The sequence below is a fragment of the Aythya ferina genome (assembly GCF_964211825.1).
Source record: "Aythya ferina genome assembly, chromosome: 3".
Taxonomy (NCBI): Eukaryota; Metazoa; Chordata; class Aves; order Anseriformes; family Anatidae; genus Aythya; species Aythya ferina.
The window spans coordinates 89,106,515-89,126,685 of record NC_140298.1 but is presented as its reverse complement, the minus strand read 5'-3'; the positions used below and the strand labels follow the sequence as shown (position 1 = coordinate 89,126,685).

The window sequence follows — 20,171 nt, the reverse complement described above, 5'->3', positions numbered from 1 at the left end:
AAAGAACAAATTGGATCTGTACCTACCACGTAAACACCAATTATTTCTTTTCATAACTAAGGAGAAAACTGGGACATCTTACTACGAAAAATAATAGGACAATGCCTCTTTTAAAGAATGAAAACATGTGAATGTCTTTTCCTGGGTATATGGGCTTGTTTGTACCTGATAATTTACAAGATACATGCCAACATCTTTGTTAAAAAAATAAAGATCTACAATTCAGACATTAATTGGTTTTAATTGCTGTACTAATCTCAAATCCTAATTTAACATGCAATTTTCTACAAATGAAGAATCGGAAGAGCAGAAATAATGACAGATATATGGCAAAGGGGAAGAATTTATTTAAAAAATGTATAGTACTTACATTGAAAGCAGATTGTGAGGGAACAGAGAGCAGCAAAACTATTTTAATTATACCAATGACTGTAGCAAATCTGAATTTTTTGATCTTTAGCGTATTCCCCAGAGAGCAGAGCACTTCATGTGGCAGTGTCTTACCATCTGAATTAGTAAGACAATGTTGGCTGAAGCAGACTGTTCCTTTTCCTTTTTTTTCCCCCAGCAATGTTGATCTTGCCAAAAAGCACTTAGAGATAAAGGGCAGGAGCCTTTGGGAGATGTGGAATACACAGGCATTGGTCCACAGTAGGAGTGTACTTTTTCTGCCTTTTTTTTTTTTTTTTTTTTTTTTTTTTTTGTATCCGCACTCTCTATGTGCTTCAGCATTCGGGATGAAATTTCAGACAAGCGATAAGCAACTTACAGAAGCACTGGATGAACAAGGCAGTTTTCTTACTTGAAAAACTTTCCTTAATTTAAAAAAAAAAAAAAAAAGTTTCAGTTCAGCTTAGTGTTAACTTTTTCCCTTCTGTCTTCCTTTTAAAGGAGAAATCTGTCCAGGCAAGATTATTTCAAAGAAAATAAAATTTGGAGTTCATCTTTTTAATGTTTCTTTCCTACGCTTGGCCTCATGTTACTTTCTGCACACCAGTATCAGCCTCTCTGGTCCATGAGGCCAGTCGCTGATCCCAGTAGCTATGTGATCTCCATCAATCACAGTGGAAAAGGAGCAAAAAGCTGGGGAGGAGCATGGAGGGGCACCACAGAACTGCTGCTCTCAGCAGCTTGCAGTTAGTTTAAGCAAATCCTGAAACTGCACCTTCAATTTAAAGTTTTAATCTACCCCATGAACAACAACAATTCTGTTGTTCTGTTTTAAATCAACAACAACAACAAAAAAAGTACGTTATCTAAGCAATTTTACTTGAACTAAATACTTCTATATAGAATTCCACTTTATTTTCATCTGATAGGGGTGCCAAAACTACTTTTCATTTTCCTTATTGGTTAAGATAAGAAAGATTAGAACATATACTGTCACAGATATCGCAAGGTTATTCTGGTATTAGATTTCTAGATTCAGCACAAGCAATTTACCTGGACACATCCCTATGCCCTCATTCAAAAAACTGGATGCAGATTCTGTCAGAGGTTATTCAATTTTCTGGTATATTAGTAAAATACAGCCCTAAGTGATGCCAGATTGTGGGGGACTCATACAAGAGTTTTTTCTTTTTTTCTTTGCCAAACGTGTTGACTTCTAAAGCCTTTGCAATCTTTGTAATGTTGCTCCATTTTTTCTTGAACATTTTTTTTTCAGGGGGAGTTCCCAAAATTTAGTACAAGGTAATACTATGAACCAATAAGGAGGCTGCAGATCTAAGCCTCTAACAAGACCTGTATTTGATACAAATTCTAGTTAGAATAGCCTTAAAACAAAAATACAGTTGCAAAATTAACACACTAAGTTTCTTAGAAATCAAGAGTGTATATGGGTATATACTCAGCAGTGCTATATGCAGCCATGCAGGATTCAATGAAAGGTACAGTATATAACGCATGCAGCTGATGATAAACCATTGCTCCCATGTGTTGTATTGTAGAAGTAGAGATTGAAAGATAATTTATCAGTTTTCCTGATTGGGCTGAGAGGATTCAAGTGTCTCTGTCAAATGCTTATATCTCCAGCTGAAGCACTGGTGCCAAGTGCTTCATAAGGCATTTATCAGCAGGCTGAAAAAAACTGTAATAAATCAGAACTTCTGTGGTTGCCTTTGTGGTTTAACACTTTGTGAAATGTAGCTTGCACTAGCAAAGCTGTCAGGCATTTCTCCCTTTGAGTAAAGCTGTACCTTACAAAAAGATGTTTGTGCTGATACATCTGTGTCTACAGTGAGGCTTTGATGTTTAAAGATGTCATAAAGAAATATAATTTCCTTCCCCCACCTTGCCTCTTGGATTTTAGTTTTCCTTTCTAAAAATAGTTCACAGGCTTTCTTACAGTGAAGCTCCCTGGTGCTTTTTGCATTATGCTGATTTTCATTTATTTTCAGTTAATTGTGAAAGATTTTTGTCTCCAGCACTTCTGTGTTTATCTCTTTGCAGTTTTTAATCAATGTGCCATAAAACATTTTTAGAGATGGAGACAAATGACCAAATATTTAAAAATAGTATTCTAATTTTGCATCAGCACTATGGTCCATGCCCTGGATTTTTCAGTTGGAGACCTGAGTATCAGCTGGATTTTAGTCATAAGCATACAGAGTTTGCTGACTGCAGCCTCATCTCTAGTGAATATTTTTCATGTCACAAAATCATTTTAAAGCTTGGAATGATTTAATACACTTCAAGACAAAGAACAGTCTGTAATCTCTAGCAGCTAAGTACTGGTATACAGACATCAGTATATTAACAGGACCATGTGCAAGAGCTCATGTTATTTTTGGGTTTAGTCAATGTGATTATTTGCAGAATATCAGAATTCTAAAAAAAAAAATAAAAAAAAAATCTAAAAATACTCTGAGCATGACAATACAGGCCTTGAATAATTTGGCATTAGGCTTTTACTAGTCATATGAAAATGCACGTATCTTTTATTTTTAGGCATTAAGCTCCTGCTCATTACTATACCCATAATAGCACTGTTAATACTGAAATTCTTGATAAACTTTGATTTATCTCAGTTTCCTCTGGGAACTCTGTGCTGAGAACTTAATAAGAAACATTTTTGTTCACAATCTGTAGTGAGCATTGTTGATTACTCAAGTGCTGTTGATACTTATCTCAAAATAGCAATGGCTATTTTATGCTTAGGGAAGGTGAGGTTTGCTTTGGCCTAGTCCTAAGAAATGACCGTACGGATAGCACCTCCAAGATGCTGTCCCTCCACTCACCTTATTTTTCATCTTCCTGGATCTGTCTCTAAATGGGCAGTTCGGAAAGCTAAATGTTTGCCAATTTAAATTTATCTATGAAGTCTATGAAAAATGAAGTCATTTTCACAAGGAGCACATACAATGACAGGAATTGCTTGCCAAGATGTGGGGCGGGAAGTGTACTTCCACGTCCAGTTCTTGCACTCAGGTCCTTGTCATGCTGGATATGCTTACTCTGGAGTACAGCACAGGCAATTGCAGCATTAAGTTATTGCTGGCACTCAGGATTGATGTCTAGCAGCTGACATCTGTAGGATTAATGGATAACGTTCATACATTTTCTAGGTAAAAGTATTAGTTGGAAACAAGTTGCAAAGGGAAGAAGAATTTTTTAGTACATTAGCTTTTTTTTGAAAATATGTCCTGTGGAGTTAAGTCATTGGGAGCTGAGAATAGGAGGTTAAAAGGTTTTGATTCCTATGTGAAGTGTGGACAATATGTGATAAAGACAGTAACTCCTAAGAATAATCACATGGTCAGAGACATTGGATGAAAATGTACCACAACAGGATCAAAAATAAATAGAAGATAAGTTTTAGCAGTAGTTCAATATGAAGCTGTATATGATGACTTGAGTGACTGAAAATGTTAGGTACAAGAAATGCTGTCAGACAATTGTATTTACTCAAAAGGAGCATAGACTTTAAAAAGATTTCTTATGTTCCGTAAGTTACTTCCCTTTCCACGGGAGTTTCTTTAAATTTGGGAAGTGGTAAATGACTGTATTAGTATGTGGAGACAGATATGCTATGTTGCCAGGAAATTACATAAGCTTAAGATTGGTTTGTTGTGAAAATATTAGGAGCACTACAAAAACACTGTGATTTGAGATAGCTGGTATGATTTTATGGAAAGGAAAGTCATGACTCATTAACTGGTTGGAGTTCTTGAAAAACTGAAGTTATAATACAGCCTAGCTCCATTGCTCCAGTTAACGATCTGTTATCACTTCTAATATGAATCCATATTATCACTAAGATTACATTTTTTACAGCATCCTAACTTTTGTTATCACAATTAAATGTCATTTCTTTAAATAGCTTATGTTAGATTGACTTTGTTCTCATGCATAAGTAAATGTGTGCTTCAATTATAGACTATACTGTTAACAGATTTTTTTTTTTTTTCCCATAAACATTCCCATAATGTTAGGTACTTAATTCCATTGTCAGCAAAGTAATTTATATAGTGAGACTGAATACATCAAACGTGTTTTTGTCACAGGGCAGTGTGCATGCTAAATATTTCCTTTTCAAAACTTGCAAAAACTTTATTGAATCTCACCACGTACTTAAATGTTATCATTTTATACAATGTGAAATATTAGTGATTTTTTTTTAGTTATAATTCTTTTACACTTTTTCAGTTAGCTAGTAGATAATTTGAAGTTCATCAAATTTTCATCAGCAGTAAAGATTTCAATCTCAGCCATACTATCAAAAAATAAAATTATTGTTCATTCTAGTTCTGTTACTTTCATATAAAAGTGATATAGATGATTCAATATCAAATACAGCTATAGTTAATGGAATCACATGCATTGTTTTAATGAAAGTTTTTGAGTGGTGGAGCTTTCACTGTTTTGAGAAGAATTTGTAAACTCACAACATGTCAGGCTTCCTTGTTTGGATATAAGGCATCTGGCCTGTTTCTACAGCCTGAGAAAGACTCTCTGCAATATTCCTTGTTCTTTCAAGTTGGATTCGGAGGGTTCTTTTAATGTGATGTTTAGGGGAAAACTAAATAAATTATTCATTCGCTTATCCAAAACTTCCACTGCTTGAAGTCTCCTTTCAACACCTCTGTCTTGGGTCAAATGCAAGACCCTTAAGCTTTTTGTGTGTTTCTCTGCTAGTCCTTTATAGTGAATACCCGGCTATTTCCCAGCTGGGTCAGGTAGTAAGAAGGTTGGCAAGTCATAGGTCCTTGGCCCATCCTGGTAAACATAGTTACGACTCAGCAGATAGCAATTCAATGTTGATAGTTTTGAGCTTGATATATTTCAACCCCATTTAATGTGTAACTTGCCAAAATCTCATTAGTACAGAAATTGCATGAGGTGCAGGCCAAGTTGTACGTACTTTTATGTCGTGTATTTATTTCATTTAACTTCAATTAGACAAGTAATTTCTGAGTCCTGAGACTTTAGAAAAGCAATACTTTCCAGTTTCTGAAACTGTTATTAAGTCTTTCTATGTGATGCAGATGTATTTTTGATCTTTTATTTCCATATTTGTTCACTTAAAATCCATAAATATTACCTTTTTTTTTTTTTTTTTCAAACTGTAAAAGAGCACATTATCCATCTAGTTATTCTTCAAATTGTAAGCAGAACACAAGGCTTAAATATTCATAGACTAGTCATAGACATGTTGTGTGTAGGGGGTGTTAAAGCAAAAGCATGTTCTGTCTCCGTAGCTTCACTCTTGCAGCTGACAGAGCTACTTATTTCAGGTCAGTAGTGTGGTATCTGGTATCACTAACCCTCTTTCCTACTCCAGTCTCTTCTGATGGTAACTTAATCTTCACCTCTTATGCCTTCTTTTTTTGGGGAGATCATGTGGAACCAAGATGGATAGCCATATCCATCTGTAACAGTGTTGTCAGCTGTAGTATCTTCAGTGTTGCCTGAGCCTTTTTTCTCAAACACTTCTTAGCGTGACCTGCTTGTAACTTCAGCCTGGAATGAATTTATTGGTGGGCATTCCTGAATGCTGAGGAGGAGGAGGTGGCTAGTTATCCAAGCAATTATTTGGAGAGGTTAGGAAAAAACATCCCTTAGTTTTGTTCAGCTGCACTCCATCCATATAGCAGCCCTTTTAGCTCTCCCTTTCCACTGCCAATCATAGTATTATGTTCAGCGTGACCACCCACAATTTTCATCATATTGATACTGGCCTGGGAGATGGTTTGTCTTACATCATCAGCCAGGGCTGTCCAGGATCTGGCAGCACATACCGGGCAAGGAAGGGGTGAACCTATTCCAAGTGTAATAATAAAAAAAAACAAACAGTTGTTCCATTGCTCTCACCACCAGTTCAGTGCTCACTTGTTCTCACTGCTAAAATCTAACAAAAGTTTGGGATGGGTGTGAGGGAGACTAAACAGCTAGAAATTGAGTGTTAAAAGGAAACAACACATTTAGGTTGGGTATCACAAAGTCATATAGAAATGCACAAGACTTGCGTGAGAAGTAGCAGGTTGTGAGTCTCTCAGTGTGTAGCTCCGCTTGAATTGATCAACCCTCCTGTGTACAAAACTAAAAAGACCATTCTCTTTCTGGAGTCGGCTAGTATCTCTAGATACCAATACAAACATCTGTACAATGCTGGTAAATTGGTTGTGAAAACCCCTATGGAAAATTGCATGCTTTGATTTCTTCTTCCTCTAGTGAAGAGTATGTGAATATGCATAGTCCAAGGAAAAAGAAACATTCATTATTTCTTCCCTCTTCTCCAAAGTATGATAGGCATCATCTGTCTTCAGACTGAAATGATCACAGCCTCCAATGTACAAATCCCCTATTGTCTTCTGCCTTTTTTTTTTTTTTTTTTTTTTTTGACAACAGCAACCATGAAGATCTACAAATAATTAACATCATACCAATAGATCTTGCTTCAGGGTAGGAAGCATGTAGAAATGCGTGCAGAACAATTTTTCCTGCCAGTTGACTTTCAGAGGTTACAGTAATTATTTTTTTTCTCTGACATCTTCAGAAGACTTCTTGCTCAGCTGAAAAACTCCAGTCCACTGTAGAGAATCATATTTAGCATAAGAATTTAATCTCTCATTGAATTCAGAGACTGCCAAGTAATAGACTTTTCTAATAACTAGATGTGTTGTCTCCACTCCATTTCTGGGAGCAAACTAGAAGGACAAATTAGTTAGAGCTGCTCATAAAATGCCTAAATAAAGACATGAGGGTAGATCTTAAAAGAAGTGTGTAAAGTTCCTTTAAATGTATTGAAGTTCACATCCTCTTCTCTTGAATCTTGCCATAATTGAAAAGAAAGTCTACCACAACTGGATTTTAGCATATTTGGCATAGCAAAATGGCCTTGAGAGATCATACAAAAATATCAAAAAGCCCAATACAAATCTTAAATGACTTGAGGAAAATTTAAATCTCTGCCCTTCTTTTAAACAACTCCTACCTTTAAATTTTGAATAAGGACCACATTGTAAGACACAACCACAGAACCACCTAAGAAATGGAAAGATCATCATGTTTCTCCAGAGTCAGCCATTTGCATTAATCTCCAAAGAGAAAACTATTTTTCAGTTTTTGTGTATTGCTTGTCAGAAGTACATCAGGCCCTGAGTAGTTCTGTCAAAGAAGGCAATCAATTTGCTAGTGTGGTCCTAAATAATGAAGGCTGTAAAGATTTCTGAGATATTCAAGTTGGGCAATAAGGCCATGTTTGCATGTGCACTGTGATGTTTCATTTCCTACAGTGAATCATGGGTGTTGAAACCTGTTAGAAAAATGCATTATTATTATTATTTATTTATTTATTTATTTATTTTTATTATTATTATTTTTTTTTTACCACATTTAGCTGCAGCTAGGAAAGGAGAGTGAGGTGTCTGTTTAGGAAGAGTGTGACTCCTGAAAAGCAATGATAAGAGTTCAAAAAAGAAGGTTTTCTTTTGAGTTTTTATATTCTCAATGTAGCTACACAATGATAAGGAGTTGGATGCTGGTACTTGAGGGAGCCTTTCCTAACTGACATTTTAAAATTTTGATACATGAACAGATTTAGCATCTGTAGAGAAATGTTCAATGAAAGGGCACATGTGATTAGTAAAATTATTGTTTTCACAAGACTCTAAAAACAGCAGGCCTAGTGCAACTTCTTATTGAAACATCATTGTGAGGAGGGACAGATGGAACTGAAGGTATCAATTACTGTGGCATCAGTACCAGCTCCAGAAGTGTTACCACACTTCCGCAGCTACTGAAAATATATATGTGAATAATCAGGTTGGAAAAAACAGACTGGAACAACAGAGAGGGTTTTTGGTGGTTGCTTTCTGGTACTGACGTTAGGAAGTCTCTGCATTATCCTTGGCCAGTAAGTGATGCTGATACGCAGAACGCCAGTCTGGTTTGAGCAGCATGAGGCAGCGGGACACCAGAAAGTGTCATGGAATTGCATGGTTAGGAGAAAGGAGATGCAGAGGAAATGTTTTGCCTGTTGTGAAAGAAGTGGAATTCCACAGTTTTGTTCTTCACTTTCCTCATGTCAGACACCACCAGCAGTATGTTTGCTTGTGCTCTGGTCATGTCCTAAGGAGAATAAACAGTCTGAATGTAAGACCTGTATTAATGTAAGACTTGAGCAAATCATGCCATTTGACTTCAGTCTTTCTGAATCCCAGGTAACCATGCTGTTAGATGTTAAATTAGCTCTAAAGTGTCTGGAGGGACATCTCAATGCCTGTATCCTACACATGCCGTTTACTGGCTTTGTACATAGAAAGGCAACTTACTATAGTATATACATTTTCTGGATCTACCCTGTTGCATTAGCTTTTCTGGAGTCTATGACAGTATAGATGTGGGAAAATCCTTCAGAATATGAGATTACTTTGAGTAAAATTTTAGCTTGCTCAGGTGGTTTGGCTGGCTTCCATCCCTTCCCCTATTCATCTTCAATCACAATGTTCACTGGTTGTCGTTCTTTGTCACCCTGTGTACCCCTAGCATGGAAAGATGCTTACTGCTGATTTGAGCAGCTTAATTTAGTATGCAACATTCAGAGTCAGGTGTGGTATTTTTGAATGGGAAACATGCTCTTTGAATATATTATTTTACAACATGATTCTCTTACTAGTTTTTGAACCTATTTAATAGTCTTTTTATATTTGTTATATATTCATTATTCAAAAGATGTTATATTTGCTATATAGGGTTACATTTGTTTTCCAGATAGAAGGAAAACTCACAGATTTTTCTTGGACCTATTTGGTTCATAAAACAAATATCCACATTGAAAGAAGCAAGTATTTTATAACCGCATCAGAAGTGTTGAAAGTTGTTTTCCACTAGATAAGATTCCAAAAGCCTAAGTGTTGATCTGAATTTTCTCAAAATTTTATCAGGCTGCAGAATTCTTCTTAAGAAAATGAAAAGAAAAACTGTGGCATTTTGTATTCCCATAATTATATGTTATTACTTTTAAGGCAGTAGTTCTTAACACTTCTGGGTGATTTTTCAGAGAAGTTAAAATGTGCAGAAATTGGTGAAACTTGAAAGCAGAATTAGTTTGTTATAATGACCTCTTTGCACTCACCCTGCAAGAGTGGCCTTTGACTTTATCAAGGCCAGGAGTTCACCAGCAGTTCTTGTAAATAAGGATACAGAATAGTGCTGGAAACACTTCAGAAAACATACTCTGAGTAGGACTAACAGGTTTTATACTTCTATTTCTTTTTCAAACCAATAGATTTTTTAGATAACCTTAAAAAAAAAAATATATATATGAAAATTACATTAACTATCACCTAAAAAATCTGAGCCACCTACGTGTTAAAAGTGACAACTAATCTATACCTGTTCAGTAAAGGAAAACAGAGGCATGTTGAATTTTATAAAATGGGTAAATCACTTTCCTCGGTGTTAAAATAATTTGCAGCTTTGCTTTCAGTGCTACATTTTCTGAGTGGGTTGTGCACTTCCCAAGTAATTAATAACTCTTAAGCTGTCTGAATAGTTTCCTTTAAGTTGCATCATATAATGTGTCATATGAAAACAACTTCAGGCCTAATGTAACATGAAACTTTATAGTGCATCTTAGTGTGATTTGAGGAAGATGGATGGGAGGGAAATTATTTCTTATTTTGGGTAACAAACAGCTGTTCTTAACTTTTATTTATAAAGAATTTCAAATAATATTTCTAGGCAGAGATTGGTAAATTGTTCTAGTTAGCTATTTCCCCTTCTCTTATTGTACTGGTCAAGTTAGGCAAAAAGTGAGCGTCAAGAATGTAGTAATTGGATGTAGAAATAGAGAGTAATGAGGAGATTTTTTGTATCTGGTCACTTTGCTAAGGGAATTCAAGCTGAGATCAGTTATGAATAAGAAAGCAAACGCAAAAAGGTTAACATTTCAGTGTCTCAGTCAATGTAGTACTAAATAAATCATCACCCATGATAGGAAAATTGTTTAAACTAACTCCTTGAGCTCTGGTCACCAAATTATTGTAACATTGTCATGTTACAAGTGACATATACCAGGTAATGGTATATGTCAGCTGGAGAAGATATGTCTTGCCATAAACTCTAAACATCTCTCACTTCACTCTCAGGAAATGTAAGTTGGCTCATCTTTCTCTTCCTGGAAGATATTCAGCAAGCTGGAGGCTTCATTGATACTTGTAAATACGGAAGTTTGTCATATACTGTAGTGTACACTCATTTGATATGGAACAATTAGTGTTCATAAGATTTAAAAATAGATGCTGCTTTTCCATTAGTGAATTTTTAAAAATAAAAACAAAAGGTAAATAAAGGATTGCCTTACTAAATTTGATATGGGTAATTCAATGCTGCTTTACAAAGATAGAACTAAAACTGTTTTTATAGCTCTGTGAATACACAGTTAATTCATTCATAATTACTTCATTTAGCATGGTAGCACTAGGAGAACCAGCTGGTAGCTGTGTTTCAGAAATTTTCAGAACTTCTGAGGAAACAAATCATAAGCAAATATTTTTGCCAAAAATCTCTTTGTACATGATCATTATAAATAATAGAGGGTATGCACAAAAATGGATGCAAACTTCTTGCAAAATTCCTGTAAGTACTCTTCTAATAACCTCATAATGTACAGTCTGTGCTGTACCTGGGCCACAGCACCTGTTTTTAGGAAAAAAAAATAAAATATATATATATAGCTACTTTTAATCAATTAAAAAATGGGAGAATGCAGCAAAAGCCTTTGCAAGTAAGAGTGTACGTATGCTTTGATAGAGTGGCCCATAGATGCTGCTGGGACAACCCTGGTTTTTTATTACCATTATGGATGTATCTGCTTGATGATCCAACCTGTGGAACATTAACATACACCTAGCTGTCTGGATTTGTATCTAAATCCTTGTATTGATAGGGATTTTCTTTCTTGTTTTCTTTTTTTACTCAGTCTGCCAGCTGGGGCATCTGTAATTTACCATACACTTCAGTCCAGCAGCCTAGGGTGGTATAAATTCAAGTCTGTGTGTTCAGTTCATGTGCTTCAATTCCTGCAATTGTTTTCAGCAGTTTCCACCAAGGGCGTGCTTCACTTTGAGAACACAGAGCTCCATTCATCAACTTTCATTTTTTATTATGTACTACTGACAATGCAGACAGAGGGAGAAATTCAAACTGTCTAAATTCCACCTAAAATATAATCCAGTCAGACTTCAGGCACCTGAATCTCAGAGAATGATTCAACATGTCTACTCTGAAGCACCACCTAACCCCTCGTGGCACTTTCAATGAATCATTTTTATCACAGATTTCCTTTGGCATCCTGGCATAAGTTCCATGGAAGCTCAGAAGCACCATGGCTTAAGCAGCCAGGCATTTAGCTCCCACCCAAGCTTCATTGTGACTCAGAGATGAATGTACAGATGCCTGAGCTTTGCCTCTGTCCTGAGGTGCCTAAACCACTGCCTGTGTTTAAATTGCATGTAATAAACTTGGACAGCCCTGAATTCAACACAGATACCAACAATCATGATCATTTTAAGTGTAGAAGAGGAGAAAAAGGCCTTTTTAATAGTCTTGAAGGTTAGAGTAGTCCAGGAAGGATACCTGATTTGGATTGTCCTAAGCTAAGGAAGCTCAACAGGAATGGGGGAACTTGGCCATTGTCCCACTGTTAACACATTTCCTGGGGAAGAAAAAATTTCATCATTTTCTCTCAAGTATGATTATGCAGACACCTGAGATACTTTTCTCCAAGAAACCATAAGCATCCCCTGTATCAGAGATGCTAAGGATACTCTCATTTGCATGTTTCTATTAGCCTGCAAATTCTTTCTTGTCCTCTTCTTTATAGATGAATTGAGACAATTACTAATTACTGCCCATGTTCTGCAATGTTAGAGCTTTATTAAGACCTGTTATCTCCCTTACTACTTTTGGCTTAGACACCAGGGAGTGTTACCCTAAATTAATGTTCTCTGTATATGTATTTTACATCTGTAGACTTTGAGGTGAGGTTGGTTCAGGTTTCCTTCATCCTTGTTCTCTATCCTAATTGCTCTTGCTGTGTGCTGCATGGAAAGAGTAAATACTCTGTGAGGAAGTACTTGTTGAGCTGTGGACATGTGGAACAACTTGGTTTTGTCTTTTACATTAGTGTTTAATGCTGCTACTTTATTGTTTTCACCCTTCATGTGACATCTCATTAATCTTTCATGGTAATCCTTTTTACATGCTGGCAGATGCAACCAGGTGAAATAGTATATTAAGCATTCAAAGCCTGAATTTCAAGTTCAGTATTGTGAGATTTAAATTTATCTATTTATTTATTTATTTTGCTTTTCTCATGTTCCAGAATGAGGTTTTATGTTGTTTCTGTCCCAACTTCTTCCCCCATCAGATGTCATTTTATATTTATTGTTTAGAACACACACATACCATGTGTATTCCTGAAGAACCTTTAACTGAGCTTTACTGAGTAGAAGATACAATGGGAGTAATGCTAAAATTTTGCTATACTATCTTACTGATCATCTATAGCTAAGTTATTTCAAGGGTAGATGCATGCTTTTTATTCTGTTACATTCAATTCAAGCCTTTCAAGAAATAAGAACATAAGGGAAATTATATATAGCAGTAGATATTATGCTAGTTTTCTAAATATTTTATCCCTTGATTTTTGATTTTTTTTTTTTTTTTTTTTTTTTCATTATAGCATTCACCATCTGGTTGGAGGGCTTGAATGTAAAGCGCATACTTTTAAGCATCTGTTAATGACTTTTTGGTAACAAAGGAATATGTTCATATAGTTATACAGTGAGAACACTAACTGGAGAATGAAGACATTTTTGTTAAGTTAGGTCTTTGATATACATGGAATTTATGTTATTTGGCACTATGCTGTTCAGGTAGCTGTGAAGTATGGTCTTACATTGTCTTCCTAAGAAGATTAGTGTAAAGTGGTTTTCTCTGTTGCTATATTGTTTTTTCTGAAGCATGGTGTATCACCTTGGTCTGTTTGACACTGTTGACTTGCTATTTGTTTACACCACTTTTACCCAAACTAATAATTTAATTGAACAACCTAAAGTTCTTTGTAACATAACCATCAATTTTAAAAGGTGATACAAAATACATTTTGTAGGTTCTACATTGGGAATGGTGAGCACATTGAAGGGTCGCATCATAAGACACCGCATGCTGGCTACCTGCTTGCTCAGAAAGCTGCTGTTCTGAGAAGGAGCAGATGCTGGTGCCAAGTGCCCTTGTGGTGAAAAAGGACAGCTATATTTTGAGTTGTCCTAGCAAGTATAGGTCCAGTAGGTAAGGGGAAGAGATAGATCATTTCTCTTTCTTTGGCACTTGTTAGTCCACATCTGGAGTTCAGTGACCAATTTGGTGCTCCCTGACAGAGGAGGAAAAGCTGACTGGGACAAGTGCAGTGGAGGCCCAAGATGGTCAGGGGGCTTGAACCCATGATGTGTGAGGAGAAGCCAAGGGAGCTGGCCTTGTTCAGCCTGGGGAAGAGGAGGCTCGGGGAAGACCTCATTGCTGTCTTTGAGTACATTATGGAGAGGCCAGAAACAGACTCTTGTCAGAGCTTCACAGTGAAAGGTCAAAAGGCAATGGGCACAAATTGTAGCAAAGGAAATTCCAACCGGATCTTGGGAAAAAAATCACTGTGTGGGCAGACACCGGAACAAGTTTCCCAAAGGATTTGTGGAATAATCTCCATCCATAGAGACATTCAAAGCTCAGCTGGACAGGTTTCACAGAAACCTGATCTAATTTTCAAGTTCGCCTCTCTTTGAGCAGGTGGCTGAATCCATTGGCTTCCAGAGGTAGTCCTTCCTACCTGAATTATTCTGTAAATCTAACCAAATTAATCCTTTCTGCAATTCTACTTATATCTTACCTCTTCAATTGACTTCACTGGATTTGGTGTAGTGTCATTAGGAATTAATTTAACCCTTGTGTTTTTTTCTCATTACTTCCAACCCAGTTTTCTCAATCAGCTCAATGGTGAATGAATCCCTGCACTTCTTAATAGTGCTGGCCCATATCTTAACTCCTGCCTGCTTCCAAGTGTACTGATAAACAGCTAAGACAGATAATTTTATATGATGTGCACTCACACACAACCATTTTTTTTGGAGAATATTCTGAAACAAACCCTTAAAATTTTAGAAGACTAAGAGTATTATTTGTTTAGATAACACTTTAAGTGTCAGGGAAGCTTACAGTAATGGGAGACAATAAAAAAAAAAAAAAAAAAAAAAGCTCATATTTACTAGACTATCCATGTCCAGAAATGACTTCTGTCTATATTGCAGACATTTCATACCAATCGTAGCTTCTCCTCCTTTCATTTGATGAAGACTTCTGTTCATTTCCCTTCCACAGTTGTCTGCCCTTTGCCCATTAACACAGACTCCCACGTGTCTCCTAATGTGAAACTTAACTGGGAAAGCAAATTGCTTTTGGAGAGCTAATCAGATGCTCCCACAGTCAGATATCCTGTGTAGGTTACAGCTGTAAATCTGAGATGCCGTGTCCTTGTCTTGTCTCAGATGCTGTAACCGTAGGCCTGATCCTACGTCCAGATAGTTTACATGAGTGCATATCGGAACAGTAATGCTAATGTTCAATAAAGGTATGTTTAATATGCCATAATTAAAATATAGAGTAGGATGAAATCTTGATCTAAGTCCTGCAAAGCCTGTTCTCTTTTGTCTTGCCTTTTTACACTGAAACATCTGTAACTATGCAACAAAGCATATGGGTGCACTGACAATGTGGGAGTGCAGCCAATTCGGTCCTGGGATAAAAACAGGAATTAGGTGATGGAAATAAGCCAAAGACGTGTGATTCCCACATAAGGGACTTAAAGAGGTGTTAGTCCATAAAGAAGCTCTTTGGCAGGATTTATAGCAGGCCTCTAGACAGAACACATTTTTCTTGAGGTCCTAAGTGAGCTGAAGTGCACTACCTTCCAGGAGGGTGGTGGGATTATTGTCTTGTCAGCTGGTGCTTTCCTCTTTCTTTTTTCTTCTTAAAAATAAACCCTTTGTAGCACATTATGGTATAATTATAATCCCATTTGTAGTTTTACAGAACTAAACTATTTACTTCAAATGATCATGGGATGAAACCCAGAGTAAATGTTTCTGCTGCGTGGGGCCCTCAGGTTTCCTCCATTCTGATCTGTGGCATACCTTTTGCAGTGTAGCTCATTGGGCAACCCAGACTGTTTTCAGCAAACTGCATTGATCCCAACATAAAAAACTCAATGTTAACTCTTTAAGTATTTGCACATTGTGTCTGTAGTTTTCATTTGTCTCACCTCAGCCTTAGAAAATAAGTAATCGGGCGTGCAGTAGCTTCAAAATGTGATGACACCAACCCAATTTGTTTGCAACAGAATTAGTATATAGAATCATAGAATGGCTTGGGTTGGAAGGGACCTTAAAGATCATCTAACGCCAATGACTCTGCCTATGGCCACCCACTAGATCAGTCTGGCCAGGGCCCTGTCCAGCCCGGCCTTGAACACCTTCAGGGATGGGACCTCCACAGCCTCTCTGGACAACCTATGCCAGTTCCTTATTACCCTTACAGTGAGGATTTTCCTCCTAATATGTAGTCTAAATCTATCCTCTTTTAGCTTAAGACAATTCTCCCTTGTCCTATCATTATCTACCCCAGTAAACAGTTCTTCTCCATCTGTTTTGTAAAACCCCCTTAAGTATTGAAAGGCTGCAGTGAGGTAGGTCTCCCCGGAGCCTTCTCTTCTCCAGGCTGTTCATCCCAAGCTCTCTCAGCCTTTCTTCACAGGAGAGGTGCTCCAGCCCTCTGATTATATTTGTGGCCCTCCTCTGGACCCACTCTAACAGCACCACATCCTTCTTGTGCTGGGGGCCCCAGACTTGAATGCAGCACTCCAGGTGGGGCCTCACAAGGGCAGAGCACAGGGGCACAATCACTTCTCTCATCCTTCTGGACACTCCTCTGGTGATGCAGCCCAGGATGCAGCTGGCCTTCTGGGTTGCAAGTGCGCACTGCTGACTCATATCAAGTTTTTCACCCACCAGAACCCCCAAGTCCTTCTCTGCAGGGCTGTTCTCAATGAGTTCTTCTCCCAGTCTGAACTGCCTGGGATTGTCCCGGAACAGGGGCACTTGGACTTCTTGAACCTCATGTGGTTCAATCATATATTTAATAATTACCAGAGTCCATAGAGTTGAGTTACAGACTGATTTCCATAACTTTTTTCTGAAGTACAAACTTTTTTAACATTTCATAGAAGTGATGTTCTACTGTGTTCTGTGATATAGGTAGCCAGTTGGGCATGTTTTTAGAGGCATGAGCATACTTTATGTAATGAAGGAGTAACAAAATCAAACACAGCAAGACATTCATTCAGAAATGCATTTCTTATTTTTGCTCAAGCCTGATGAAGTTCAGTTGTTCTAATACTCAAGACATCCAAGTCACTGCCCATAGAGGTCACTGGATCAAACCCCCAGCTCAAAGCAGGGCCAACAAGTTAGATTAGGTTATTGCAGTTATTATAAGCCATCTGCAGCTGAATTTGAAAGTCTCCAAGGATGGAGTTTATTCCACAAATCCTCCACAAATTATTCCACAAATCCTCTGGGAAAGTTATTCCAGTGTACTGAGCAATAAATTGGGGAAAGCAGTATTTTAAAGTATGTTTATATACTGCACTCATTTTGCAGCACTTCTTTAAAGACTCCTATTTATAGTAACCTAGGATTTGAAAAATAAAAACAAAATAAATCTTTAGGCATTCTTATAAATAGAATGAATTGTACTTTTGAGCTTGGGGAAGCGAAATGAGGCACTTTTGAACACTGAAGCCAGTGAATTTGTATGAGTGTGAGTGAGCATTTGGCTCCTTGTTTTCACCAGGTATTATTTCTGTTTGTTCCTTTCAAGCAATGTTTATATGTGCATAAGAACAAAGAGAACTCTTTTCTTTATTTCTCTTTTCCTTCTTTCTGTTGTAGGCAAGTATTTCCAAATGGGCTTCCTGAAGAATACTCTCTAGTTGCTACGTTCCGTGTACGGCGAAATACAAAGAAAGAGCGTTGGTATATATGGCAAATTTTAAATCAGCATGACACTCCTGAGGTTAGAGTTGTCTTTGATTTTTTTTTAATTATTATTTTATTTTTTTCTCCCCACGTAATATGACAACTATCACTTTTTGGATGTTTTACCACTGAATTTAGCTACACTTTATACATAGTAGACAGACTGATCTGATATAGTTCATGATTTATTATAGGAATGACAAAAATTTAAGAAAATTTATTCAGTTAGGACTGTGAACAAGGATAGAAGGCATGCTTGATTTATAGCTGATATATTTTTACAAAGTTACATAAAAAACCATGCTTCATAATTCTAGTCCAATCTGTGTAATGAAAGTTTATTACATATAGCTTATGTATGAGTTTAACTATTCTACTCTAACTTTTAAATGACTGCTTCTTCTATTTCACTTTGCTTTCAGATCTCTGTCCTTCTGGATGGTTCAAAAAAGGTCGTGGAGTATATGACCAAATCCACTCAGGGAAATATACTGCACTACACTTTTAAGAGTCGAGAAATTTATCCATTGTTCGATCGGCAGTGGCATAAACTTGGTATTAGCGTGCAGTCGGGGATCATTTCCCTCTATTTGGATTGTAATTTAATTGAGAGAAAACAGACTGATGAAAAATTCACCATTGACTTGCAGGGAAGGACTCTGATTGCTTCTCGTGCTACAGATGATAAGCCTGTAGATGTGAGTAGTATGAAAGCAAAACTGGAAAACTTGAAATTGTGTTTTCTCCACACTTCTACTGACAACCATCATAAAGAATTGGGTAGGGAAAAAATGGTTCAAAACAGGTTATTAATTTTGAGTGTGAATTCTTAATTTACAATCTTTAGGTCTTTTCTAAACAATGTTAAGTGCTGTAGAGTCCACTAAGGCAAACCTTCTGTTACCAAAGTAACTACAAAAACTCAGTCCTGGTTTCAAGAGTCTATTTTTCTGTGTTTACTTTGGAGTAACAGCCATGTAGTTACCATAGACACATTACTACACTTAAGAGATCACTCCAGTAGTAATATTTTTTTCTTTCAATTTTTATGAGATTTAGCTATTGGGATGACAAATGCTAGTTTGTATCAGTCATCTGTTACAGTTTGTCCCCCTATGATGAGCAGAAGAGACCCAAAAAATTAGATTGCCTATGGTTTCAAAGTTGTATCAATCCAAGGTAATTCAGTTATGCAGAAATACGAACACTTTGTTCATAGTTTATCCCTCCTTCAAATGAGAGGGATGAGGAAGTGGCTGAATGTGCATTTCCTGCAGCCTTTGATGCAAGCAACTGACTTGCACGTGCAGCTGGCAATTGTAAAGTAGTCCAGTTCCTCCACCCTTTCCTACAAAACACAGTGGGCAAGATCTGCTGAATGAAATGCAAATACAAGAAAAATAAGCTGCTGTGGAGTGTTCCTGAAAAAAGCAAGCTGTTGCTTCATCTATAGATAAACGGGGTAATGTGGAATTACCCAAGGCAACCCTTTATATTATGGGCTTTGTTCTGTTCCAGAAATATCCTCCTCTCTTTCCTTGTATAGAGAGCTCAGAGCAAGCGATTGGAAAGTTCCAGGAAATGTCAGTTTGTTTTAAGTATACTGACATCTCATTACCAGGTTTAAAGCATCTGTCTTGAAGTTTATAGTGGCCATCTGAAAGTTTTAGCTCTATTATGTACATTGTACAGTTCCAGATGAAAATAACATTATTGTAACTGCAAGTTAGCATTATAAGAGGAATACATGCTGTGAGGTGCTGAAACCTTTGGCCAGGAATCATCAGAGCTCTTATTTTGAAAGGCTAAGTTCATACTTCATTTTATTTTGTAAGACAGAGTTCAAATTTATTTCAAATTTATGTACCATCTCCTTATTTCCAAGTAGCACAGAGGAAAAATAGCAAATACCTCTAAGTTTGCATTGATTACAGCTGGATAATCCCAAGTAGAAGTTGGCAGTTGGGTTTTCCATACATGTAGAAAAACATGGGCATAAAGCTGACGAAGGCAGCAGAGCAGATCCTGTAGTGACACACTTCTCAATACCAAGTGCAAGTGAAGAAATAAGAGAACACAAAGCAGATGCAGAATGAGACATCCTGTAGCAAAACTATTCTGTGAAATTAGGCCCTCCCTACACCTTCCTGTGAGTAACTGTAAGTCAGTGCAGTCCATGACATGTTTGGACTTTAGTAAGGGCTGGACAGAATCACAGAATCATCTAGGTTGGAAGAGACTTTCAAGATCACCTAGTCCAACCTCTGGCCTAACACTAACAAGTCCTCTACTAAACCATATCACTAAGCTCTACATCTAAATGTCTTTTAAAGACCTCCAGGGATGGTGACTCAACCACTTCCCTGGGCAGCTTTTAACAACCCTTTCAGTAAAGAAGTTCTTCCTAATATCCAAACTAAACCTCCCCTGGCACAACTTTAGCCCATTCCCCCTCATCCTGTCACCAGGCATATGAGGGAATAGATCAACCCCCACCTTGCTACAGCCTCCTTTAAGGTACCTGTAGAGTGTGACAAGGTTGCTCCTGAGCCTCCTTTTCTCCAGACTGAACAACCCCAG

General features: G+C 37.2%; 1 protein-coding gene across 10 annotated transcripts in view; it reads left to right on the top strand.

The window, feature by feature from the left end:
• Positions 1-20,171, top strand: part of COL19A1 (collagen type XIX alpha 1 chain) — a 208,668-nt gene that overhangs the window by 24,766 nt on the left and 163,731 nt on the right. For all 10 annotated transcript variants that reach the window (XM_084515289.1, XM_084515298.1, XM_084515297.1 and 7 more), the window contains exons 5-6: positions 17,505-17,628; positions 18,014-18,289. In XM_084515289.1, coding sequence (XP_084371415.1) covers positions 17,505-17,628; positions 18,014-18,289 — 400 coding nt within the window. The remainder of the gene's footprint in view (positions 1-17,504; positions 17,629-18,013; positions 18,290-20,171) is intronic.